At 41.7% G+C, this 26,600-nt stretch overlaps 1 protein-coding gene across 7 annotated transcripts in view; it reads left to right on the forward strand.

Moving 5' to 3' along the window:
* LOC130529306 (disks large homolog 1-like) overlaps nt 1-26,600 on the forward strand; it is a 57,202-nt gene that overhangs the window by 13,920 nt on the left and 16,682 nt on the right. For 4 of the 7 annotated variants that reach the window (XM_057039383.1, XM_057039384.1, XM_057039389.1 and 1 more), the window contains 9 exons: nt 1,724-2,065; nt 4,187-4,309; nt 20,902-20,955; nt 22,598-22,648; nt 23,313-23,437; nt 23,999-24,168; nt 24,249-24,385; nt 24,474-24,618; nt 25,391-25,523. In XM_057039383.1, coding sequence (XP_056895363.1) covers nt 1,724-2,065; nt 4,187-4,309; nt 20,902-20,955; nt 22,598-22,648; nt 23,313-23,437; nt 23,999-24,168; nt 24,249-24,385; nt 24,474-24,618; nt 25,391-25,523 — 1,280 coding nt within the window. Of the gene's footprint in view, nt 1-1,723; nt 2,066-4,186; nt 4,310-17,108; nt 18,855-20,901; nt 20,956-22,597; nt 22,649-23,312; nt 23,438-23,998; nt 24,169-24,248; nt 24,386-24,473; nt 24,619-25,390; nt 25,524-26,600 lie in introns of those variants that run through there. The other 3 variants (XM_057039385.1, XM_057039387.1, XM_057039386.1) reach the window with 3 other exon arrangements.

Below are 26,600 nucleotides of genomic sequence, written 5' to 3' on the forward strand. Positions count from 1 at the left end.
TGTTTGTGATGATGTGTTAGCTGTGGCGAAGCTTTTTGAGTTCCCAGCATTCCCTCTGCATAACATCCCCAACAACCCCAAATCTCTCTCCTGCTCACATACATAATCATTACTGCAGAGGAGGGATGTGCTACAAAGTCAAGCATCATGGATGCAGCGTGTTTTTTGTTCGCATTCCTATCGCAGTGTGCAGGGTCTCGCTGTGGCTGTGCTGTGCTCTGTATGATTGAAAGTGAAAGTACAGTTAACATGTAAACCATACAAAGCAGGAAATGTTGAATACACGTCAAGTGAGCTAAAGCAGGAGCAGGAACTATTTTCTGTCCAAAATTAATATTATGTATTTTATCTTTTGACTGATCCGCCAAAATGTAATGCAAAATAGTTTAGGCTGTGTCACTTTTGTAAATTTCTATTTCTGAAGGGAATCTGCAGGTGCGTGGAGGTTTTTTTGTATAAGATAATCAATGCAAATGAAATGCAGCACATATCCATCAAAACATTGAGATTTCGTGTTGGTCTTTTCAAGGTGTAGATGAAATCCTCAAACACAGCCAGCGGCCTGCTGGCTACACTTGGATTTGACTGCTTGGATCTGGTTTTGGGCAGGCGGGGGTGCCAGGTCCTCTGCGAATGACAACAATGCACCACCACAGCAATTGGTGCGCTTCTCCACCTTGTTCTGAGCAGCCTGACCCATTAACTTATATATAGTAACTGGGTGCATGTGTTGGGCAAAAAAAGCCATTCTGCACCAGATGACCAGTATGAATGTGTGAGCGCTAATTACCATTAGGTTGAGCAGTCATGTCATTTTAATGGTTTATTGTTATGGTTTGGTTCACATCCTTTCATCATGTAGCTATAATATCAGCCCAGTGACAAATGATGCGAGTATAAAGCTTGGTGAAGGTTAAAAAAGAGGAGTCAAGCAGTATGTTTATGGAAAAAAATGCCATAAGGGACAGTCATGCCTTATTTTCTCCATCTTTACACTTGGATTTATCAGTATCCAGTAATGGCCATGAGGTTGCAGTGGTGAGAGTCATAGTGGAAATTCTTCATTTCCAGTGAGAGCGAGAAGCTCCAGGGTCAGTCTTTACCACTGACAGCGAGTCGGCAGAGATTCCTGCTATTTTTTACCCGTAGGAAGAGTAAAAATGGCGACCAGCGGCTTTGTAATTCAGGGAATATGTGAAGACAACGGGTCAATCCTGCTTTCTACAACTCTCCGATCTACTGTGTGAAGCCATGCGGAGAAAAAATATGCCATAATTTTTGTTAAAGAAGAAAAGAAATGAGAACGTGGGTATGTGGAATTGGAGGAGGGAAAGGAAGCAGTGAGGGATGGTGAGGTCTGAGCAGGAAAAAGGCGAGATCAAAGCAGAGGAGGGGAGAAAGTGTAACTGTTTGAGGCAGGCCTGCTTCTGCCTTCATTTTGGAAAAAATAAAACAAATTCCCACTTGTTTTCCACAAGTTATTTACATTCTGACTGAATATTAAAATCTTTTTTTTTTTAACATCGATGCTCAGCTGCACTTTTAAAGTACTTTTCCAGCTTTTTAATACCTGTTCTACTTTTCTACTTTTAAACCTTAACTCAAAATTTCTGAACTAACCTTTCTGTTTTTTCCTGTCTTTATTCCCTACCACCCTTTCCCTCTTGTCCTTCGATATTTCCTTTTCTTCCCTGTTTTTTCTTCCCTTCTTTGCACATTGTAGAAGTATCGGTTTCAGGAAGAAGAAGGGGCATCGCCAGGTGCCCCAAAACTCCACCATCATACCCATCATACCTGCCATCATCATCCAATGGCAATAGGCGGGGAGCAGAGGGATGGCGGGACCCTGGGGAGGGAGGGGAAGGAGGGAACATGGCGGAGAGAAGGCGGGGGAGCTGGCACCATGGAGAGAGAAAGGCATCGGCGGTCGCTGGGAAGGGACGGATCCATGAGTCGCCACTGTGACCTGCACGGTGCCGAGCTGGTTCAGGTGGCGGAGCGGCAGCTGTCGCAGATACAGCACGTCCACGGATACGTCACTCACTCGCACATCACACCTGCTCAGGTAACTCGCTGCACATGGCTACCTGCTGCGGCATGCATGTGGTGTGCACGTCTGTTCGCCAGCAGTGTCGGCGCCGTCTCCGGAAACGCACTCGCGCGTGACTCGGGGCGAGGCAGGTGCGTGGTCAATGTTAGTCGAACTACGTCGGCTTTATTTTGCAAACAGCTTCAAACATCTGAGTCCAGATGTTCCTGCCATTCCTCCTGGGGAAAGTTTAACTGAGATTTCTGTTTTGGCAAAGAGCCTGTCAACTGTAGCTGGAAATTTCCCCTTTCTGTTACCAGTTATGTAACAAAGTCAGAAGAATATTTAAGTTTTTGACAGTGCTGATTTCAGGGTAGATTTTAAATTTGAAGGATTTATTCCAAGCTTATCACAACAATTTGAATCTCCTGTGGTATTTGGAGGAAATGATTCACAGAGGGTGCAAATGTGGGTTTACTTTTCTGAGAAGTCAGGAGACGTGCTTCAATTGAGCCGGACAGTTTTGCAGATCTTTTCAAGTACTGGGAATTGGAGAATTGTGCCCTAAATTTTCTTCCGCGCGCTGAGCTTTTCTCTACTGGGAGAATACTTTTGCAGAACTGTGCAACGGATCCAGTCAAACGCTTGTCCCATTTTTAGTAATGAGAGCCATTACTATCTCGATTTTGTGTTCAGTCTGTCACAGCTCTTACTGTATACTCCCATTTTCCTGCTGCTTATGTGCACTTATTCACTACATTTTGCTCTATGGTCTGCTATCATTCATATGTTTGAATTTTACAGTAGTTTGATTTTAAGAGGCATAATTATGGTGTGCTGTAGCTTACAAAAGCAGATCCATAGCCCATTAAAATCGCATATGCTTATCTGCCTAACAATTTATTTAGAAGTTAAAAGGCAATTAGGACTGATTTGTCTACCATTTTCTCAAGCAAAAGCACATTTTGGACATAAATTACAAGCTCCAGACAACTTGTAATTTGCTCTTTTCTGGTGAATTCTATTTTTAATCTAGTGCCAGTTTGATGGTCACTTGTTAGTAGTGGTGTGTGTTGGCTGCTTTAAGCCACGTGTCAGTTTCCAGTAACTTGTTTATTTGTCTGTTGTACTGACTTAGTTGTCTGTCATCACAAGTTCAAAGTTTGTGAACTACAAAGACCCATGGACACAACTGGAGTTCATGACGTCAGTGCAACAAATGTGAGTGTGTAGCGCCCCCCTGTGGTAGGATAACATAACCCTGCACCACATTTCCACGTGTGCAATCACAGAGGAGCATATTTGGACCTTATGTCTTCTTTGTTTGATCATAGCTCTCTGTGGCACGCCAGCCTCTTGGTGAATGCCTCTTTTTCTTTTTAAATGAAGGCATCAATTTTAGGTTTTAGGCCATCTAACTTGGATTCAGACTTTACTGCATTGACCTGCATCGGTGTCACCTCATAACTGGATGTAAATGTGTGATGAATGTGTACATCAGCGGTACACTTTTGTATTCATCATATTTTCAGGACACCCCACCCCATTCTCATCCATGTTTTTCACAGGTTTGTATATATATATATCGCCATGACCACAGGTGCTGGCTCTGGCTCGCTTCTATGCGACAGATGGATCAGCCACCTTGTTCTCTCCATGTATATGTTCTCTTCCTGTCTCACTCTTTCTTTCTAACCCTTGTCAGCTCTGTCCTAATTGCACCTCTTGTTACTTTTTAGTCCATAACTTAAATAATTCATGCATTTGCGGGATAAGATTGTGTGTTGTCAGATGTTATATGCCTCATTTTTAAAAAAGGATATGTCAAATGTGTTATATTTGTCATTTTTAATATGTAATATGCTACATGTTTAATTAGTTTTGCTGAAATACCACTCCACTAACTGGGCAGAGCCATTCAGCCTTGAGGTTTTGGATAAAATGTTTAATGTCAAATCTAGTGTCTTATTCGATTGTTTTGATGATGAATGAAAATCCTACAAGAGCTTGACAGCAGAGCGTAGTGTGCAAATGACACCTGTTCGCACAAAATCATGGTCACATGTGCCATAACTGCAGTGCGCCTTGCCTGTGTGTGTGGGTGTGTGTGTGTGTGTGTTTCATCATGTTGTGCTGAGCATTGTTTGTACATCGTAGGTAGAATCTCCTGAGGTTCCCTTTGATGATGAGGCGTGGCCTCACCAAGAGGGCGAGAGGCTGAATGAAGTACCAGTCCCGCCTTTCTCTTCCCTCTATTCGCAAAGCCACGCCTACTACCAGGTAACTTTACCTGTCGCATGCAGTCAGCGTCCATTTGTGACATGTTGCCGTTTATGCCCACTGAGCTGCCGGTGATGCGAGCATGCACTTCGCTGTCGTTTCATCCCTTTTGTGAATGTAGCGAATCTCAAGGCTATCGATTGGTTGAAATTCACAGATGCGGCAAAACCTCACAGAAATGGTTTGATGCTGTTCTGTTTCACATGTGACAACCTTAGCGTGAGTTTTGATGCACTGAACGGGGGGGTGGGGGGGTGAAGGAGTGAATAAACAGTCAAAACATAATTGCTTTGGTATAATTAATCGTGGTTTTGTTATTAATATTGCATTTGAAGGATGCTTTACCTTAAAAATGCCATCATTTTGAATCTATTCTACTCTATCTAATGCTTACCTTTACCCTTGTTATTCATTCGTACTCGTCATTGCTGATGATCATTTCAAAATTTCAAAAATATCCAACATCTCTTTTGGCCTTTAGAAGATTACCTTCAAGCCACAGTCTATACATTCATCATCTTCTTGCCCATAGCATGCTCATGCTTGCATTCAAATAATGACATAAATGTGCAGTTTATACTGTATTATGGTAATCAGCCATCTTTTTTTAAATAATTTTACCTGTCTAAAGACTTTGAGTTTTCATGTGTTACTGTGATTGTTAATATTTTATATTTTGTGCCGTATTAGAAGCTCTGATTTGGAAGTTATACTTCAAGTTTGTTGTTTCAGTGAGTAACCTGTAGGTGGCAGTAGAGGGAAGGTTTAACACGGCGTATTGCCCGCACAAATCAACCTGACTAATAAATTTATCAAACTGTCCGATGTACCATTAAAATAAATGACTGTTTTCTGCTGAAGGAAGGTCAGCAATAATCAAATTGAAAGTTTATTTATTTCCTTTCATCATCACAGAGGAACAGTTTATCAAAAAGTAATTGTGAGCGAAACTGTGGCATCGTGATTGATTTTTCTCAAATATCTCCATCAGTGATATTGCATGGTTGCATGTCTAATGCAGATGCTGAATGGGGGGAAAGCCTTAAAGCCACCTGTCTCTTTTTGTCACGCAGCACGTACAGTAGAATGCTCACAGAGGCCCTTAGTCATTGGGCTGAGGTAGATAAGTGGAGAGCCAGAGAAGGACGACCATTTCTGGATATTAATCAAGCTGCCAGTCAGCCAAAACACTCCTGCCTAATTGCTCTATTTTACTGCCCTCTGCTCTGAGATGGAAGTGCAGAGTGTGGCTTTTAAACTACTTATGGCTTATGTTCTTATTGTTTAAAATTCCTATAATGATGTTATGAAAGACGGAGATGATGATTAGATGAAACCAACAAACACATGAAACATTTTGTCTAAATCAGCCAGTTAACATTTGATGGTTAACAACCTTATGCACTATAACTACTTAACTATTTAAACAGTTAACATTTGCAGTCAGTAGTCAGTCTTTAAAATGTCCATGTTCTTCTTTTCAATTAAACTGAATAATGCTGGGTTGAATTTTCTCACTTCACACAAGCTCATTAACCACAGAAACGCAGCCATCCTTTTTTGTAAGTAATGACATTTTTGGCAACCTAGGTAAATGGAAAATGGGTTTCAGATTTCTTCACAAATCACTGTGTTTTCCTTTTGGTTTCATTACAGGTCTCATTTAACATTTTTATTGAAGATGTTTAAAAAGAAAAATAATGAAAATAAACAGATAAACACTCTTAGATGGAGCTAAAAAGCTTTGCAGAAATGAATATGGTGTTAATTCTCTTTGGGGTTACCACTGCACCTTTGTCATCACACAAAGTTTTTGTATTTTAATGTTTTTGTATTTTTAGTTAATTTAAAAACAAAATTACATTAATTGCTGAAACCTTGTTTACTGCGCCAAAAGAGTGAAAGTAAAATGGCATCCAAACTATGCTCAACATGCATGATGAAGATTATGATCATAATAATAGTAATAACACTAATGCGTTTCATTGCTATTTCAGCTTACCTAGAATAGAATGGGGTAGCTTTCTCAGCAGTCCAACATTAAACTTGCATGGCATGCTTTTATTTAATTGATCATGAAATATTAATAGATGTGGCATTCACTGGTTGACATTTGACTGAAGAGCGCGGGTTGGTGAGCGGGAGAGGGAAGGAGCCTTCTGGAGTCAGGAGCGGCTCCGTGTGCCAGCGAATCATTGCTGCGTCAGCTTGTATACCAGTGAAATGTAGCCTACTTTTAGGTATAGTGGCAAATCAGAAATATTGAGCATAGACGGGGGTTGACAGATACTAATTATGCCACTATTGATCTGTATGCTTACACTGCACGCAATAAAATTGATGGATTTCTCCCAGAAACTTTTAAATACTGTGGTGCACGGCAAAGCCCCGGCTGAACTTTACTCAGCAGCCGTATGGTCTCTGAAAGTAATTTTAGGTTGTTTGCTTGTTCACAGTATTCTATTCTGAACGTTTGATCTGCAAATATGTATCTCTTTTGAAAAGCACAGTATATATCTCTGAAAATACTTAGTTTTGCACTATATCTATGCACATCACCAGTATTTAGTGGTAAGCAGCTTCAGCTTCAGATTTAGTCAAAGGCACCACATACATACCGCCAGTTCTCAACTAACTGTGCTTGTGATCAGAACCATAATTTTTTATCAGCTGTACGTACTCAACAATACTTTTATTGACTTAAAAAGCTTTATTTTATTTTTCCAAACCCTAACAATTTGCGGGAAACAACACAAATCCTCTAGTACAAGGTCTGTTTAATGACTAGAAAAAGCTGTTGCCATAGATACAGTTCCCAAGGAAGCACAGGAAGAAGCTGTGACAGGGGTCCTGCTCCACCTGTGGCTATTCCCCCAGGAGGATGCTGTAGTGGTGTACACTAACTGTATACCTGTGACATAGGGAATACTCCTAAAAATAGCCCAGTTTATTTTATGGCAGTCAGCTAATAATTACACCTAACTCTGACACTGTAGCTGATGCTACATAGGCCTCTATGCAGTGTTTAAGGAATGGCTTGAGGCCTAGCTGCTACCTTTCCCCCCTCCTCTCTTTTTTCTTTTCTTTTATCTCAGTGCCCAGCAACAGCTTGTTGTTTTCCATTCTGGAGTTGTGCTAAACATGTATGCCGGTGCGTGTATCTGCGTGCATGACGGCACGAGTGCGAGTGTGTGGGAGAGCTGCCTGCTGCAGTGTCTAGAAACTGCCTGAGGAGATCTCACTCTTTCCTGCATATGCAGAATATGAACAAAGATACAAAAATCAAACCTGCTGTGGCTCTGGTAAACCCACGTTGCGGAAATATATACACGTATATCTCGGTTCACCTCTTGAACCTGTATTGAGCATCAGCTGGGTTAAAAACGTGTGTGTGTGTGTGTGTGTGTGTGTGTGTGTTGGGGGGTGCTTGTTATTGGCTGTCTAGAATGTAGGGGTGTGGTTTGTACCAGTAACCATATCTGACAGTTACAGAGAGGGAGAGGGAACGAGAAAGGCATCGTGTTGCAGCTCCAGTAAAAGACTGGAAAAGACAATTTGCTGAAAGACAGAGAAAGGAGGGAGAAGGTGGTGTGGGTTGTAAAAAGAGACAGAGAGAGAGAGGGGGAGGATAAGAGAGAGGGAGGGAGAGACTAAATAATGTGCTTTAAGTGAGAGAGAAGCGTAATCAGTCAGTGTGAGAGAGAGTGAGACTTGGAGCGACACCACAGATGTAGGAGGGAGGGCAGGAGAAAGAGAAGAGTTGCAGAGTGGGTCCACCTACTTCAGATACTCTCCTCCTTGCCTGCATCCTTCTACCTGATCCATCCACTTGTTCCTCCCCTCTTTTCTTCATATTTTGTGGGAGACACACAGTGACAGAATGGATATTGACTGGTCAGCTCACGGACTAGAGAGGAGTAGAGAGTGAGGGAGTAAGAGGAGGTGGGGCGGAGAGAGAGCAAGAGAGACAGGCGCACTGTTTTAAATAATCAATCCTCATATCCTGTTGTGGTCCCTCACTCTGTCTTCTCTGCTGCAAAGAAGTTGAAGAATGGAGATTTTGGCCTCCTCGTCTTGTGGACATTGGACCTTTCTCCAGGCTGGAAAGAAGATGGGCTGATGCGCAAATGGATGGATACCAGAGAAAGACGGGTAGATGGATGTACCCTGACAAACTGACTCTAACTTTAAGAGGACACAGTCTTCTGCCTTCTCCAACTCCTCCTCCACATCAGCTGCTCTCTTAAGCAGCATGCCACAGCAAGCTGAAGAAAGGAGCAGGCAAAATAAGAGAAGATCAAAATAGCACCGATCCTGACATAATCCTGACCAGACACTGATGACAGAGGACAAAAGTGTTGGATCTGGGAAAGAAAACCTTGCTAAACCCCGAAAAGAGTGAAGCGATAAAGAAACAGAAACTGGAGATGAAACTGTGGTGGAGGCAGCCCGGCAACATCATCATCTTCTTGTGTATCTAGGGGAAGAGCAAACAGCCAAGACGATGAACTATATTTTTGGCAACAACACTTTGTACCCCCGCAGCACCAGGGTAGGTGGGGCATCTGGAGGTCAAGGGGCAGGACTAGGACTTAAACAGAAGCTAGGACCCAAACGGGGTTCCTCAGAAGAATTGGCACCTCCTCACACTTCCTCCCCCTCCACCTCCTCTCCCGCCTCCTCCTCGCCATCCACGTCCTCCTCACGCTGGCAGCAGCTCCTCATGTTCTTCTCCAGGAGGAGTGCCTTCACCGACTGTATCAATGCTGGCCAGGTAAACCACACATCACTGTGTATTATGATTGAGAGACGAGGATCAGGATGGGAGGCTTCCAACTTGTGTGTATGTGTGTGTTAAATTGTCCCTGAAGCAGCTTTCTGTTTGTAGTGAAGATTTTTGATATTGTTGTCATGGAAATGAGCCCTGGCATAGTGCATGAAAGCTAGAGCGCTGGTGTGTTGCCATGGTAAAGCCGTGACTTAGCTGATGATAGTCTGTGGACTTTGGTCTGTGTGAATTCAAAATCATTCTATGGGAAGGAATGTGCGTAAATGATCTGTGAGAGAAACCGTTATTAAATTTAAATCCCGTGCTTTAATGCTGCAGGGTGTGATATGATGGCGAGCCAAACCTGTGCATTATGTAAATGTATATTTCTTTCGGTGCAAACGCTACACCCACCATTGTTTTTAGGAGCAATGTAGCTCGAGAGCGTATGTGTTAGATATGCCAAGACAGATATAAGGAATTAACAGAGGCTTGTAAATTATACAAGAATTAATGGTGACGCTGTTTTTGTTCAGCTTGAATTTGGGGGAGAAACCATAAAGGAATGAATTAAATATTCAGGCTAGATCAATGGATTCTCCCCCTCTGAAGGACGCGGACACAGGAAAGAATCAACTCGTGTCAGAACATTTTGAAAAGCTTATGCAGTTCTCAGAAGCTGCAGAGTAACAACTCCCAGTAATGCAGCTAAAACCATTGGGATCAGAACATAAAATGGAGCAAGATGCTCGCTTCAGGTCATGTCATTTTGTCAGGTGGATTACAGGCACGGCGGTGGTCTTATAACATTAAGAGAAGGCCAACCGTGATGCAAGTACAGCTCTGTAAAGGTCACCTTAAATTGCATCCATCCTTTATATTACTCATAAATGGGAATAGTGCACAGTGTTACCCTTTGAAACACTGTCATTATTGTTAAACCGTTGGTAATGTCACAGTATTTATTATTATCATTTAACCCTTTAAACCATCTGTTACTCCAAAATTGACGGAGTGCACAATCACCCAAAATGACGAATCAATGCACTCCCACTAACCTCTGAGTGGTGCACCTTATTATTACAGATAAATGCATGAAGAACCAATGATGGTGACAGCTGCCACAACAAAAATATTCTTAAATCCCTGCAGAGTCCCATCTCTGCCTTCTTGATATTAATAATACACCAAAAGCCCATTTATCTATTCAAATTCTTTCATCCATAGCACCTTTTTATCCCTTCCAGGGAGGCTTGTTTTGTCATCTTCTATATCTTCATCATTCATTTTTAGAATCTGCACCCCCCCGATGTCAAATGGCAACCTTTCTGGGGTTTGGTATCAGCACCAGATAGTTGTATTGAATTTTAGATTCTTTGTATTCTGCTCCTCTATTGAAACCTCACCAAATTAAGAAACTGATGCAATTAGGCTGCAGTTTTAGCCCCTTCCCAATTCCAACTGCTAATATAGGATTGACCCCAATCCTGTTCCAGCTGAATTGTTGCATGTGCAGTTTGCAGTACCATAATCCATACACCTTAAAGATTCTTTTTTATCTAGAGACCAAACTGAGTCATTTATGGATCAGTCCCATTTGTCAGCCCACATCAATCTTAGGCCAGTGTACAATACCATTATTTGACCAGGAAATCCCCAGTGAAGTGCTGTGCAGTGTAGTGTAAAAGTGTCAATAGTGTAATGGTTCTAGCTCTCCCGTGCATGTGATGACTCTCCATCCCATACGTGGGGAGACAGATCTGCAGTTGGGAACATACCTCCTGGAAAATGGATCATAAGATGGTACATGGTGCCGAAGTTGGCGGCTCTCTCAAACCCTCCGTCAACTGAAGCACAGATGAGCCCTCAGATGAACAGAAATCATTTGAGGAGAATTCATTTAGTTTTCTGTGTATTACACTGCTTTTGATACTCTTTTAATTCTCCTGATTTCTGTAAATCTTGGTTCTTATAATATGCTAATTCAGTACAAAGTAAATGTTTGAAGTAGTGTAGCTGCTGTAAGTACTGTTTTATTGATACAAAAAGATAGTGTGCAGCATTTTACAGTAAATTTCCAGTGTAGCTCATGGAAAAGGTTAACCCATCTAGCCCCTGTTGTAACCATAATGGCCCTTGTTATCCTTAGGTGTTGCATCTTCCCGTCTCCTGTCTTCACCTATTGCATGATTGATCGGTCAATATACCGAAGAGTTAGCGGGAGAGAGTGTTTATGGTTCATGCTCTCTTGGTGGTTTGTTTCTTTTAACTGCTTATGCTGCCTCAGTGTTAATCACAAAATTGACCTGTAATGTAAAGTTGAAGCACACGTCACCGCCATGATACAGTCAAAGCTCGTTTACCAGATTACAGAAAGTAGATTTTTAGAGTAAAGTACTTGTAAGACTAGTGGAATGAATGTTTTAGGTATATAAGTTCTTTGTTGCCCCATATAATATTTATAGCTTCTTCTCTTTGCCCATTGACTGCCCTTTGCTGCCGTGGTTCCAGAGGTTTAGTATGTAAAGTTAAAATGACTTTTATGAAAAAAAGGTACTAAAAGTTCTTTTTGGTTTATGTTTGGTGTAACCCGATTCGCCTTTCTGAGCCACACCTACCTGTTTTTTGGCCATGATGTTTGCTCTCCAGTGTTTTTGTTGTCCAGTGGCTCTCTTTCCTGTCTCACCCTCTGTCTCTGCATAATAGATGAGTGGTAAAGGAGAGGTATGAAAGTCATCGTGGTCCTTTAGAAAGTGCTCTAAAAGCCTTAAAGAGGTGTTTAGTGGTCACAGGAAATGGGGTAGTGAGGGAAGAACTGGGAGAGGAGTGGGGGAGGTGGATGGATAAAGGGTGAAGGCAAAAAGGAGTAAGTAATTGATTAGATTTAAATCTGATAGTCTACTTGCTCAAATTAGGTAAGATGAATGTATCATATTCCTAAATTACTTAGAAACTTAAATATCCATCGACATAAAGATTGTGCGGCATCTTGGAAAACCATGCATGAGTTATTTTATCAAGGTTCGTTAAATATTAATAATCCATCAATTGTCTGGAGAGATAAAGTGTCAACAATGAACACAGTAAATAACTGATGTTATCGCTTCCGATTTATTCCTGACATTCCTGCCAATGCGGGTTTTTCCTTGCATTAAACGGGGAAAAAACACAAACATAAAAAACCCAGAATTCATTTTTTGGGAGAAGTGATATATGCGTAACAAAGCTGTGTATCATAGAAGTCTTTTGGAGCATAAGATTATGGTCAACCCACACAACAAACTGGCTATTCAGTACAACGCACAGTACTTTCCCTAAAACACACCCTGCTCCTGTATAGATTACCTCATTATATTTCTGCCCCAGGAAAGTTCCCACTCTGCCTGCTTCATGGGATACACTTTGACTGTGTGGGTTCTTTTTCCAGTGTTCTCTTTGCTCTGAACTGTAATTTTTCTCTATTCTGGTTCTGTTGGGCAGGCCAGGCCATTTTTAGGTGGATGCTACACACAAGTACACTATGAGATTTGATCACAGTTTCACAATTTTTGTGTGGAGCATCTGTTGCTGAGTGGGCAGTGGAGAGAGGGAGCTATTAAAGCTTTTATTAAGCCAAATAGGAGTTTTATTTTTAGGAATCTTCACATAGCTGCTGTTAATTTTCACCTTCTCCAGTGAGATGCTGTACACCTGCTACTTTCAAATGCTGTGCGGCTTTAAGCTGTAATTCTTAAGTCAGGGGATTCTTGGGATTCTTTATTTTCAGGAAAAAACCAACAGCACAACACCGAATTGGAGAGAATCGATGCTTACAGTGTTTTCCCCCTCTATGCCTGATTAATATCGGCAGAAGTAGCAAAGAGCATCTATTTAGAGCCAGCCCTCATCCCAGTGGTCACAGTCTGACTCCAGCTTTGACCATTTGCTGCTTCTCATATGCTGTCAGGCTTCACTTTTCCTTCTTGTTTTGGTGGACATTTGTTGAAGGAAACGCAATGCAGGAAAAGGTTTTCCATTTCCATATAAAGTGTGTTAAAGTAGACGCCATTGGCTGATAAAATGTGACGCAGACACTTTACATATAGTTGCTGCTGCCAAATCACAGTCTGTCATAGATCTTAAATCATGCAGCATTCTTCAATCTTCTTTGCTGAACTTTTTCATCACAACTCTTATGAGGAATTGGGCCATACTGTGTGTAATGCTATTTTTAGACACTGCAGTGCCACATTACCTCTCAACACTCATCCCAACCGAAGTAACAGGTGGACAATGAAGAAATGCACATGACATCATTAGAACGTCATCAGGGGAACCAGTAACGAACTTCATGATGATCTCTGGTCACCGGGTAACCATTAAGATGGCATCGGATTTTCTGAGTTGAAGACTCAGAAACAGTAAAGTAAAGCTTTAGATTTCAGAGTGTGAGGTGTTGCATCGCCTTCTGTGTGTGGGATGAAGTCTGCATAGCCGCTTTATTCTACCCTCCTCTCTCTCTCTCTCTCTTCTCGGTTCTTTCCCTGTCTCTCTCTCTCGGTTCTTTCCCTGTCTCTCTCTCTCTGTTATTTCCCTCTCTCTCTCTCTCTCTCGCTCGGTTCTTTCCCTGTCTCTCTCTCTCGCTCGGTTCTTTCCCTGTCTCTCTTCCTCTCTCGGTTCTTTCCCTGTGTCTCTCTTCCTCTCTCGGTTCTTTCCCTGTCTCTCTCTCTCTCTCTCTCGCTCTCTCTCTCTTCTCTCTCTCTCTCTCTCTCTCTCTCTCCTCCCTCTCTCTCTCTCTCTCTGTCTCTCTCTCTCTCTCTGTTCTTTCCCTGTCTCTCTTCCTCTCTATCTGCAGATAATCAACACAGATTAAATTGACCACAGTCGATTACACCTGCCACAAATGAGACCGAACACAACATATTGACATTTCCATCGTTCCCGCTGCATTTAAAATAAATGGTTTTGTCACCACTGAAAGCTTGGCTTATCAACATCGACGATATCAATCCAAACGTCACTTTCGTATGGATGCATTGCAGTAAATTGCAGGTTGATTTAAATAAGTTGTCTCTCACTTGACCTATAATTATTTTGCTGTACTGTTAATGTTTCTAGATAAATATGCACTTAACATATCAAGCGTTAATGGCATCCTGGGGGCGAGCACCATTCTTCTAAGTTTTAACACAGATGGATGGATGAATAGATGGAGTGAGCGCTGCAGAAATGATGAAAGAGTGCCTTGACCTCACTGACCCCTCTAATGGCCCCTTGGAATTTGCAATAATGAGATGTTGTATTGGATTTCAGATCATTAAATGGAATTCTGCAGGAAACTTCTTTTCCCCAGACATCCCTGGACCTTTGCCAGGGTGAAACAATGCTCTACCTGATGCTTTAAAATGCAAAAGAATGACGATTGTTTGTGCATCAAAGTAATCAGTAACATTTGAGTTAAAATGTAAAAGCTGTTTGTACGTCACAGACAGATTTTTATGGCAAAGTTTGTGGATGACCAAATGGAAGTTTCTTGTTTACTTGTTTGTGTCCGGTGGAATGCATGACTCCAGAGGGAGTTAATGATGAGTTAATGATGTTTCCCTTCACACTGCATTGTGACCTTCCATCCCCATCCCAAGGCAAACCTCTGCTCTAAATGAATACTGATTTATGGTGACATATTATGTGTGGCACTTGGTGTGATATATGATAATGAAGATCTTATGATGTAACCTCACATCACTGGATCATCTGCCAGGTCCATTTAAACCACAGCTCTGCCAAGGTCCAAGGCAATGCTTTCACATCATTTGGGTGTGAGGATCAGGCCAATGAGATTCCAAGGTAGAATCTAGAGTCAAGATCAAGTAAAGTAGCCAGTTTTCAAATGCTCGTTTTGAAATAAACATAGAATTAGAGTCGTCAAAATCATTGGATGTGGATTTGACATATCACAGCCTTGGTGAAAGGGATTTAAAAGCTTCGGTCAGTGGCTGACAAAAACTCTGTTACAAAATCGCGTCTGATCTGATCAATTGCATGTCAATTATTAGTTGTTTCAATCTAAATTCATGTTTGTTTCATTTCACTTTGATATGGGTTTTTTTTTTTTTTTAGAAATATCTGCTTTTTGTACCTATATTTTAGTTCTTGTGCCTTTTTCAACCAAACACACGAAGTTTACAGGACAATTTAGCAGCTAAAAATGATCAATTCTGCTTCTTCGTTGTTGCTTTTCATTGTGGATACCAGATTTCATCTGCTTGCTGCTGTTTTGGTATTTTAATCACTTCCCTAATCTCTAAGGCTACCGATAAGGCAGCAGCTCTGATGAGTAGCATCGACATGTCTGTGAAGGTACAGTTTGTTCTCCTTGTTGATTCACTAAGTGGTGTTGACTGCCCCCTGCTGGCGGTGACACATCCAGCTGAATTCATAATCGGCGTTCTTTAAGCTGGAATGTTGCTCATCAGATTTACTGTTGACATAAAAACTCAATCTACAGCCGCTTCTTTTCCTGTTTGTCAGACTGACGTTTAAAAGTCAGTCATTCCAGTTTTATCATCTGGAATGTTTGGAATAAAGATCCTGGAGGAAGTGTTTTGCATAAAGGCTGCAGATTAGCTGCATAAACCTACAACGTTAATATATTCAAAAGGTTCATATTTGACTGAATAGCACGGTGCAGCGAGGCTAAAATGTATTGGGGGAAGTGTATTCTGGCTAACATCACTCAAACACCATGCCTTTACTCATTTATCCCTCCCCTCATGTATTTTTGTTTCATTTCTTGTCTTCCCCCCACAGCCCACTCCTTCCTTCCAGCCTTGTATTAGTGATGGCTTCATTTTTCTGGGATGCTAACAGCCTATTTTCCTTGCTCATCCTCTCCTGGCTGAGCGAGTAGCCTGCAGCGCTCACAGCACTTTACACAGGGAACACTAACAGAAACGCTGTAGCAGCCCTTCTCTCAACTAACCTCTTTACATCTGTTTATGTTTTCCACACTGGTTCTTCTCTTTAAGCTGCCTCACTTTCTCACTATGTTGGTTTGAGGCAATGTGCAGCACATATTAGCTGACATATAGAGATTTAGACCCAAATACTGCAGCATTGTATGTATCTGCTGTTCTGTTAGCAACCCAATGTGGTTCCTTGTGAAAGGCCAGCTCCAGAAACCCAGAAGCTCTTATTAGATTTATGTAAAGTCTTATCTGTCTGTGCTGTTTTATATTGGTATTGCACCGAGGTGCTCAGCACAAAACCGTCAGATACATTTAAGTCATGTCAATGTACACGTAGGTGCATAAATACAGACAAGGCAGCCCCGGCAGAAGAGATTTGTTAAGACATTTGCATGACCGATATAATAGTTTTAACAAGCAGCTCATTTACATTTTAACACGAACCTTCCAGAATAGAACTTCCTCTTCACATTTTAGTTTATTACAAATATATCCTTCATTTTAGCACATGACATTCTGCAGGGGAATTGCCAATTAAAATAGAAATGAAAGTAATTCAATTATTATGTGATATGTGATGGTATCATGTGTATGCTTTGTGCATATTTTGTGTGTATGACCGGTACCCGAGCAGGCTAGTCGAGACTTTAATGTTTGTTGTAGTCAAAAGATAAAGAATAAACTTCAACACAAAGCAAAGCTGCACATTGTCTCAAGGAAATAGGCCAACATATAAACACCCCCCCGACACACACACACAAACACACTGATGCTCATGCAGCAAGCATTTCGTAGACTGTGTTTCAGTGACCCAACCTTTCTTGTGATGTGACACTAAAAGAGAAACAAGACAAAGGTTGATAGAAGGGACCACTCTCCACCAATCGCAGAGCTCGCCTTACTGTGCACACATTCATTCCCCGGCTGAGCCACGAGTGCTGTTTCACCATCCCTTGTTGCCTATTGATTAGTCATGCCTGGCTGCTGTCATGTGCAGAAGTCCCCTAATTGGCTAGTGCAGGAGAGAGGGAGAGATGTTGTGAGTAGAAGGGACGAGAGGGAGAGAGGGAGCGAGGGCTGACACCGGCAAAAAGGAGGCAGCATCAAAAAACAAAGGTTCTGCATAGTGATGTGGCCTCATACCAAATGTTGATAACGGAGAGAAGAGAAGATGAAAAGAAAGCAGAGGAAGGGGATTTCTTTCTGTTTTATTCCATTTGGATGGATGAAATGGACCTAAATGGAGCTGTTCTGAAAACATCAGGAAATTTCACATCGGGTGAACTCTGGAATACATGGACAGAATTGCAATGACCACAGGGACGCGGAAAGTCGGAGTATGCTGCGAAATGAGAAACATGAGCTCCTCCGAGTTACGTGGCTAATTAAATTCAGAGGCTAATCACTCTCCGGGAAAAGACAAACCTTTCTGGAGTACACAAATGGACTCGCATCTCCTCTGGAAGTCATTAAATCTTGAGAGAGAGAGAAAAGAAGAAGCTCAAGTTGTCTGAGAGGTCCTGCTGTCTTTTTTTACTTCCTCCCAAAACTTTAATCTGACTGCTGATCCTGTAAGATTTTGAAAGTGGAAAAAAGCTGAAGAAAAGGAAGATGCCTATCCGTTGCTGATGAATGCGTCCTCTGCTTTAATTTATAAGGGCAAAGAAACACAACTGTGATTTCATTTTGAGGTCTTTATTATAGCGAGTTTACAACTTTGTAGTTTCTTTTTCTTTATATTCTGGTGATTTTACCAAACAAGGACAGACGGCAAGGAAAGAAAGGAAGATCGGCTTTGTGTGGCAGAGAGAGGACTAAGTTGTGGAGAGAAATGACCTAAATTATGTGGACAGTTCCGATTCTGAGGACCTCCCTCTTGTCTTTCACTAGATGATGCGGTAAGGGCGGCATAAAAAGGTACAGGCTCCTTGTTAACACTCTCGATACATGTTCCGTAGCAATGACTACCTATTTTCATGGCCATGAGTTCTGTTGTAGTCCAAAGAAACCCAGCAGTGGCACAACCAAAGGAAAATCCAGCAAAGGAAAATCCAAATCAGCCAAGAGTCATTCTCACCCAAAGCACAACCAGAATTTACTGCAAATACATACTCCAAATAATCAGCCGCAAACTTCACCACTGCACTCGCCAAAACACCGCCACCGTTCGCCAAAACACGGATGCCATTCGCCAAAGCTTCTACTTCCTTCTCCATCTCCAAGCTACTATCACATAGCACCGCCGTCTCCAACGCGTCAACTGGCTCCACCGTCTCCTCATTGTCACCTGACTCCACCATCATCAAATCACCTACTGCACTCGCCCCGCTGCCAGCCACTCCGTCTGTCCCCTAGTCATCATCAGCTGCACCATCACTGTCAAAATCACCCGCCAGCATCACCAAACCACCTGCTTTCTTCCCAATCCACCCATCAGATCTACCATCACCAACATCACGGGCCACCACATTCACCCAGTCATCATTCCTTCCTTCAGTACCGACACCATGACCATCCTCCTCCTCTTCCACATGCCTCCCAGTCACTATCCATCCACCCATTTCACTCCCCACAGCTCCCGCTATGTTCAGCATTGGGAGGGTATGGGTGGAGTACATTGCCCACCAACCTGGTTACCAGAGGATCTAAAGGAAAGATTCCTCACCAGAAAGACAGCCTGAAGAAAACTTCCTCAAAAAGCAAAGCCAAAGGAAAATGGGACAGCAAGCCGTGGCCCAATGACACTTACATTTGGACATCACGCTCAGTGGAAACACCTCAGCATGTGCCACACATTCATCATTTTCCTCAAATACAAGCCCATATTCAGGTAGGTTTGGGGTCCATAGTTGGTAGTCCATGAATCCCAGGAAAGTCTGATGCACATTTAGTATAATACTTTCAAGTAGACGCTGATAAAAGGGGTAAATTCTGACCAGGAGGTATGGTCAGAATCCTGTACTGAATGGTTTAGGAACAGTTGTCTATTTTATAATCAATCCACTTAGCAAAGGAAAACAAATTAGCTTGCCACCTGCCTGTTATTAGCTGTTGACTGTCTGCTGATTGGTTCATTATCGTACTATACTGCTCTGAGCACAATGATCAGTGAAAGCAAGTATTGCCAGGCTGATTAGCATGATTAGCATGGCCATTCTCATTTGATTAGTGTCAGTTTCCATCTGATTACCTCATTAGTCTCTCAAAGTCTAATTTTACATGAGGAATGGAGTGGATAATGATATTACTAGTCAAAATGTGTGTGTGAGTGTGTTCTCTTTTAAAGATTTGTGTGTATTCAGTGTTTCAGTCTGTAGTCGGTAACAGCATTTAAAAGAGGAACGGCTTTATAGAACCCTAAATGCAAGGTTAAGAGGGTTTTTGAGCAGATTAACACAGACACTCAGTGTTTGATATGCTTAGAAATATAACTATGAAAGTTCTTTTTTTCCATCTTTTTTTTAATGTCCTTCAGATGAAAAGATCTGAGTGGAGCTGATGTGACACATTTACAGGATATTGCACCCTTTTGTGACTCCACACCTAATGTGCGTCTAGCTGGATGTAATTTACGATATGAGTTCATTTACTCTACTTAGTAATATTGAGGCTTTTGAATTAATCTTTTAAATCTACTACACCCATTTTGTTTTGGAAATGCAAGTACAAGAAACTACTCGCAGGACTAAATTGTGTGCACCGTTGTTGCGTATAAATTACCAGATTATAGATGCACACGAGGTCACAACCTGCTTCATTATCATCCTATTGCTGCATTTTAGTGTTTCTCTTTGTGAAGCAGAACACAGGACATAAACATGCAGTTACCATCACAACCATCTCATAGCTTTATTCAGTGTCTTATATAATAACAGCTGCAAGTGTCAGCCTGACCCTTACTGTCTCAGCAGCATCCCTGAATGTCTTATTAGTGTTCCCTCACCTACAGTAATAATCTACCACTCTGTATCCCTTGCTGCCATTCGTTTTTCTTTACTTTGTCCTTTTCTGTGTTTAGTTGTCTCTCCACTGTTGTTGTTGTTGTTGAGCAGATTTGACTCCTCCCACCATATTTGTAATCCTTCTGATCCTCTGTCCTGCCTTCCTGCCTTTTCCCATGTGGGATCAAGCATTCTGTCAGCTCAACTGACAGTTGGACATGTGGTCATGAGAGAGAGACAGAGAGAGGAAAAAAGAGAGAGAAGATAAAGGAGTGCAGAAAAGGGGGGTGATAGCGATGGAGATTAGCGCAGATGCATAGATGCCATCGTTGCTCTGTTGCCCTTTGATTTTGTGTGCTCTGGACGGCCGTCCATTCGGCTGGGTGGCTGTTTATACACTTATTTTGGGTATTCGGAGCAAGACTGCAACTCTAGATTCTCTTACGTGGATTGATTTCCCCACTTCTGGTTCACAGGAGAAGACGCGCTGAAGATGCCACACTGTCAAGCACCGAATGCTTGGAGAGAGGAATAACTAGTGTGTGGAGGGACTGATTTATTGTTGCCTGTGTAAGAATCCAAAGGAATAGAGACTCAACTCCTGCAGAACCTGGTTACAATGCAGTCAAATAGAAAGTACATAGCAGAAGAGCAAAACAGAGTTGTTATGGTAAAAACATAATGTGGGATGCACGACCAGAGCTGTTAGATTATAGTAAGGTTATTTGATTTAAGGATTGTGCAGTATGTCATGCGGTGTATCCAGCCGTTCCGCTGTGGTAATCTGTAGCAGATGCATTCAACATGCTGTACCAAAACATGAGACGAGTAAGTGGAACTCACAGATTTCACTCAGCTTCGTGTTCTCTGGCTCTGCAGGTTTGAAACGACACATTTCAGATGGCAAAATGTTTAATTGGTCCTTTTCCTTGGCAGGCCAACCCCCCTCCAGTGGTGGTCAACGCCGACAACATCGACACCCCTCCTTATGTGAGTACTCTTACATATGTTAGAAACTGTCACCGGTAACAAACCTACCTGGGATTTTTCTTTGCACCTTAAATGACCTGAACTCATGCACATTCATGATAAGCATTAAGAAAGATAGACTTGCTTATATGGTGAATATGGTGACCCTGAACACAAAGATGATTTATATGCAGAAAAGTCATCAAACACAATGTTTTAAAACTTTAATTTCTCGGTGAATCTAAACATTTTCTACCCCATTAGAATGTGGTGTCCCCAATTTCTAGGGAAAACTCCGAATTAGATGGATCCAGATGTCATTTTACTGGTAGCCAGCTGCCTCCCAGAATCAGGGCCTGTTATTGTTAGATAATTTTATTATGTAATTACTGTGGAATCACTCCCCGCTGAACAGCCGGCATTAAAAACCCAGACGCACATATGGGAAAGGACAGACTCGAGCTATATTTAATTGTTGTGAATAGTTTCAAAGCAACTGTTTTGGATAAGAAGGCATCGGTGTAGTGATGCAGGCCGCCGCAGATGCTCGTTTCCACCTACAGCAGCTTTTTAAAGCAGAGGGAGCAACTTTGATCGCTGTATAAGAATGTCACCAAAATATCCACCTCTGTGAATTAGGTTGGAAACCCGAGGTTTTGTTGCCTTATTCTTCTGAACGATAACATCACATTCTAGGTTTCTATGACCTTTTAACAGTAACAACATGTAGAGTCTTTGTGACTGTGGATAAAAGCAGACCTACTCTTGATGAAAGACTGTGCCCTCTATTTGAAATGACAGAAATTCCAAATCTGAACTAATCTGACTCCACAGAGGCCCAGATTACAGCCAAGGGGATTACGTAGACCACTGGGATGCCACTCGTGCGTGTGTGTGTGTGTGTGTGTGTGTGTGTGTGTGTGTGTGTGTGTGTGGTGTGTGTGTGTGTGTGTGTGTGTGTGTTGTGTGTGTGTGTGTGTGTGTGTGTGAGGCTGCAGTTAAAGCAGGACCAAGATGCTCATCTCCCAGTATAAACTCAACGTAAAATATCCAATCGTCTGAGACTTGGATCAAATATACTGTCATTCCTTGTTCTATTCATTTAGTAATCAGATAAGGATGAGCTGTGTGATTGGCTGCTGCGTAATTCACTAGGGATGTTCTTAAATATGACATCACAGGCACATCATCATTAAGTGCGCATTACAGGTTTAATCTTGGGGATTTCAGCGTCATTCATAAATGATCGAAGGTCTAATTTCCCTTTCGTACAAAACAGATATTTTACCAATTGTTGGACCTGAAGGTAAACTAAATCCACACATTGTCAGAGGCATAGTGTGTTTTGTGAAATCCTATTTGATAAACATAAATGGATCATAAAAAGAATACGATTTGAAATTATTTAGAGGCATTAAGTGTCGGATTGATTGAAAGACATCTTGCTATTTCATTGCATTTTTTAGTGACTACACTGATCTATCTATAATAATCTATACTGATTAATGCATACAGACGCAGTGCAGAACAATAGAAGACATTATTATGATGTACATTAAAGCTTAAGCAAGATTAGATTATTATTATTACTATTATAATACCTGCCAACAAAATGAAGAATTTTCTCCTTTTTGATGCATTTGTTATTTGTCTTCCTCACCAGGTCAACGGAACAGAAGCAGATTATGAGTATGAAGAGATCACGTTGGAGCGGGTAAAAACGATGCAATGACCATGCAGTACATGTATTTATACTGTGTAAACCCAAATAAATAATTAGCCATTGTTCGTTTTCCACTATCGATTAAACCAGACAGAAAAAAACAAGAAATGTTCCATCATATAGAAGTGAGAGTGGGAGAAATTTAGTGTTTTAAACATTTTTAAACTTCAGCTTTGCATAGATTTGTCTCAAGTCCTTTCCAGCTTCCCTTCCTTTCTCGCATTGCTGGCCTGTGCTAGCCCTGTTTCCCCATCCATTCATTCCCTCGTCCCTCCTCCCCTACATTCTTCTTCCTGTTTCTCCCGTCCCCGCTCTCATTATATTCCCCTTTCTCTCACCTGCGGCTCTCTCCAAATCTCCCTCACTCTCTTTCACTCTATTCTCCAGTGACCTGGTTCTGTCTGCTTGACAGGATCTGCTTTAAAGACACTATGACCATCCACGCAAATGCCTGCACAGACACTAGCCTAGCTTTAACCCTAAACCCAGCAATAAAATATAAGTGTGAGAAATATTCATAGTGTGACAGCAACCAAACATAGGTAGTGCCTTATTACATTCTGACTGAATTAGTTCACAAGATATTAGCATAATTTACCTTCACAGGCTGTATGTTTTAACACATGAAAACCAATGTTGTTGCGTTTCTGTGTAGGGTAACTCGGGTCTGGGGTTCAGTATCGCAGGTGGCACTGATAACCCTCACATTGGGGATGACCCCTCAATCTTCATCACAAAAATTATACCTGGAGGGGCTGCAGCCCAGAACGGGCGACTCAGGTAGGTGCTCGCACAAACACGGGTTTACCCGGGCAATGTGTACTTTAGCAATGTTATTTCCACTGCTTATTTGTTATAAATGAGATGGAGTGTATTGATTGATTCTTACTGCAGTCATAAAACCCATGAATGAGTGTTGAATTCTCAACACAAGAGTAGGTTAAAGGTCTTTTTTCAGCGTCGTAGACGACATGAGGTTGCAGCAGTGCAACGCTGCCTGCTTCTGAATTACGCAGCCATGTTTGTACAAGAAATTTACCTGGGTTTCAAATAAATGCACATGTTGTCATATGTACACAAATATGTGTGCAGTGTACACACAGTGAGATTATGTCACTTGAAAATTTGTCAGGGGAAACACAAATGATTATATAATCTAGGTTAATACAGTTGGGAAAGAAAGGGGTAATACAGTTGTTACACTTTAATTTTCAAAGCAGCAGAATGTAAAGGTCGTATAGTGTTTGACTCTTCGGTTGACGTCAGTGCTGTTTAAACAAAATTATAATTTTTATTCTATCAACTTCAGTTCATTCCATGTTTTGGCACTTTCCTGTACAGGGTGAATGACTGTATAGTCCGGGTGAATGACACAGACGTCAGAGATGTGACCCACAGCGGAGCTGTGGAAGCTCTGAAGGAGGCCGGAGGTCTGGTCAGACTGTGTATACGACGCAGGAGGAGCGTCACGGAGAGAATCATGGATATAAAGTTGGTCAAAGGGCCTAAAGGTGACAACAAAAGGCAAAGTCGATCTTAATAAAAATGTAAAAGGAATCGGAATAATGAACTGCGGATGTTCATGTCTCAGGTTTAGGATTCAGTATAGCAGGCGGAGTTGGAAACCAACACGTCCCAGGAGATAACGGCATTTACGTGACAAAGATCATCGAGGGAGGAGCCGCACACAAGGATGGACGGCTGCAGATAGGCGACAAACTCGTTGCCGTGAGAACCGTTTTCTCCGCTACACTGACTAACTAATCATGGTAGATCGCAGCAGACGTTATACTCACGCCACTGTGCTGTTCATCAGGTGAATAGCTCCTGTTTGGAGGAGGTAACGCATGAGGATGCAGTGGCTGCCCTGAAGTCCACTCCTGATGTCGTTTACCTGCGCGTGGCCAAACACACGTCCCTTTTTATCAATGACAACTTCCCCCCGCCAGATGTCACAAATTGTGAGTACGCATGCTCCTCTACACACACGCCACGCATCGCCTTGTGATATCAATGTGATGTGCATGCATTACTGAAGCAGAGAGGACCAAGCATGCTAAATATAATGCTAAATATTGGACAATAATTACAAAAATGAGCTGCTAATAGACTTTATTGAGTGTTGATAAAAGCTGCAAACCTACTATTAGCACACTGAAACAGCAGAAGTTTGCTTGATTTGACATTTCATTGATTCTCTTTTTGTGAACTTATGAGAGACGTAGTTTGTAGGCCTTGCTCTGGAGCAGTCACTCACAACCTTCAACACTGAAATACCTGTAAAGACATTAAAAAAAGAAGATGAACCCAATGTGTTTGTCCCAAACAGCTGTGACCATCATCACAATTGCACGTTGTGTTTTTGAAGCCGCAGTTCAAAGGCTCAACCAGACGGCTTCAAACGTGTTACGTAACAGTCTGATTATCAGACTGGGTAAATTTGGTCCTCTGGATTACAGCCAGATGTCACCGCTCCGAATCAGGATGCTGTCAAACGGCGTGTCATTTGTCACTGTTGTGAATCTGTCACACCATCAAACAACATAAATCACACCACAATATTACAGATAATTGCAACAGTTTTTGACTCATTTGCTCACGAGCGATTAGATTACATAATTATGTGCACTGTTGTACTGGAGCTTGCACTGTACATACTTGGATTAAATGTTACAGTACGAGTACAGGCCTGATGTGACAGTGTGAGAAAATGTTGATATGTTATCTTCTCAGCATACTCCTCTCATCAAGATAACCACATAAGCCCTTACATGAGCGGCAGTCAGTCTGTAAGCCCCGCCCCTCTGACGACACCCAGATACTCGCCACTGCCCAGGACCATTACCGGAGAGGAAGAGATCTCCAGGTGAGACCTCACGTCAGCGCTCTTTTGTTTGGTTCTGAGACAGTTTACGCCTCCTCGACCAAAACTGAACACTCAAACAAACTGATGGTAATTTATTAGTGATATTAATAACTTCACAATACATCCCACCGCCTCTCACCTGCAAATCTGAATATTGGAAGAATATTTCATTGATCTCCATTGTGTTTGTACCAGATGTTTTTCAAACCTTTTAAGTGGATGCCAAACTAATAACTTTAAGACGCAGTCCTATATATTTGTAGCTTCTTGCTATGGCTCACATTTCAAAATATTCAAGCAGGAGATATTTTTTTCTTATTTCTCATGTCTCACATCTTTGCTCTTAAGTGGCTTTCAAGCTCAAAATACAGTATGACCTTGTCCCTGCCCTGCTCTGCTGCTGTACGTGAGTTTGTGTCAGTGTTTGTGTGTTTCCCAGTGAAAGGCAGATGGCACTTTTTGTCGGGCATGTAAACTAAGGTCACATCTGCACACACGCAAACACACAGTTACCCTCTCAGTGCCTCTCTACTGTCTTTAATCCATCATAATGCACAGATTACAGCCTATCAGAGCCCTTGTCACTCAACCAGCATCACCGTGGTTACCAGAACATGACTCATTTCATCATAGCCCTGTGGACCAATCAGACCGCATTGATTATAATAAATCTGATAAGCCTCAGAACAACTGCAGACTGTATTTTTAGTTTGGTCATTTTTTTTATGTGCTTATTCACATATTCTGATATTTTTGATTTAATGTTGACCAAGTGGTGAAGATGCTTTTACATCAAGGATGTAATTATATAATAATGATAATAATGAGAACCAAACATTACATCACAGTAAAACGTCCCAAACAGCCTGTAACTATGGTTGGATGCAGGCTGTAGTCACTTTAGTCAGCAAAAATAGAACAATGACATTTAAAGAATTTTCTGCTCCAGTGAGAGAGGTAATGCATTTGTGATACTGATGCATGGATAAATAAATAAAAGAAAGCATATGAAATTGTACACAATGGATGTAAAAGTAGATTTGATTTTTTTCTACAAACGTATGACGTGGAAGAGAA

Source organism: Takifugu flavidus, chromosome 7 (genome assembly GCF_003711565.1).
Source record: "Takifugu flavidus isolate HTHZ2018 chromosome 7, ASM371156v2, whole genome shotgun sequence".
In the NCBI taxonomy this organism is placed as follows: domain Eukaryota; kingdom Metazoa; phylum Chordata; class Actinopteri; order Tetraodontiformes; family Tetraodontidae; genus Takifugu; species Takifugu flavidus.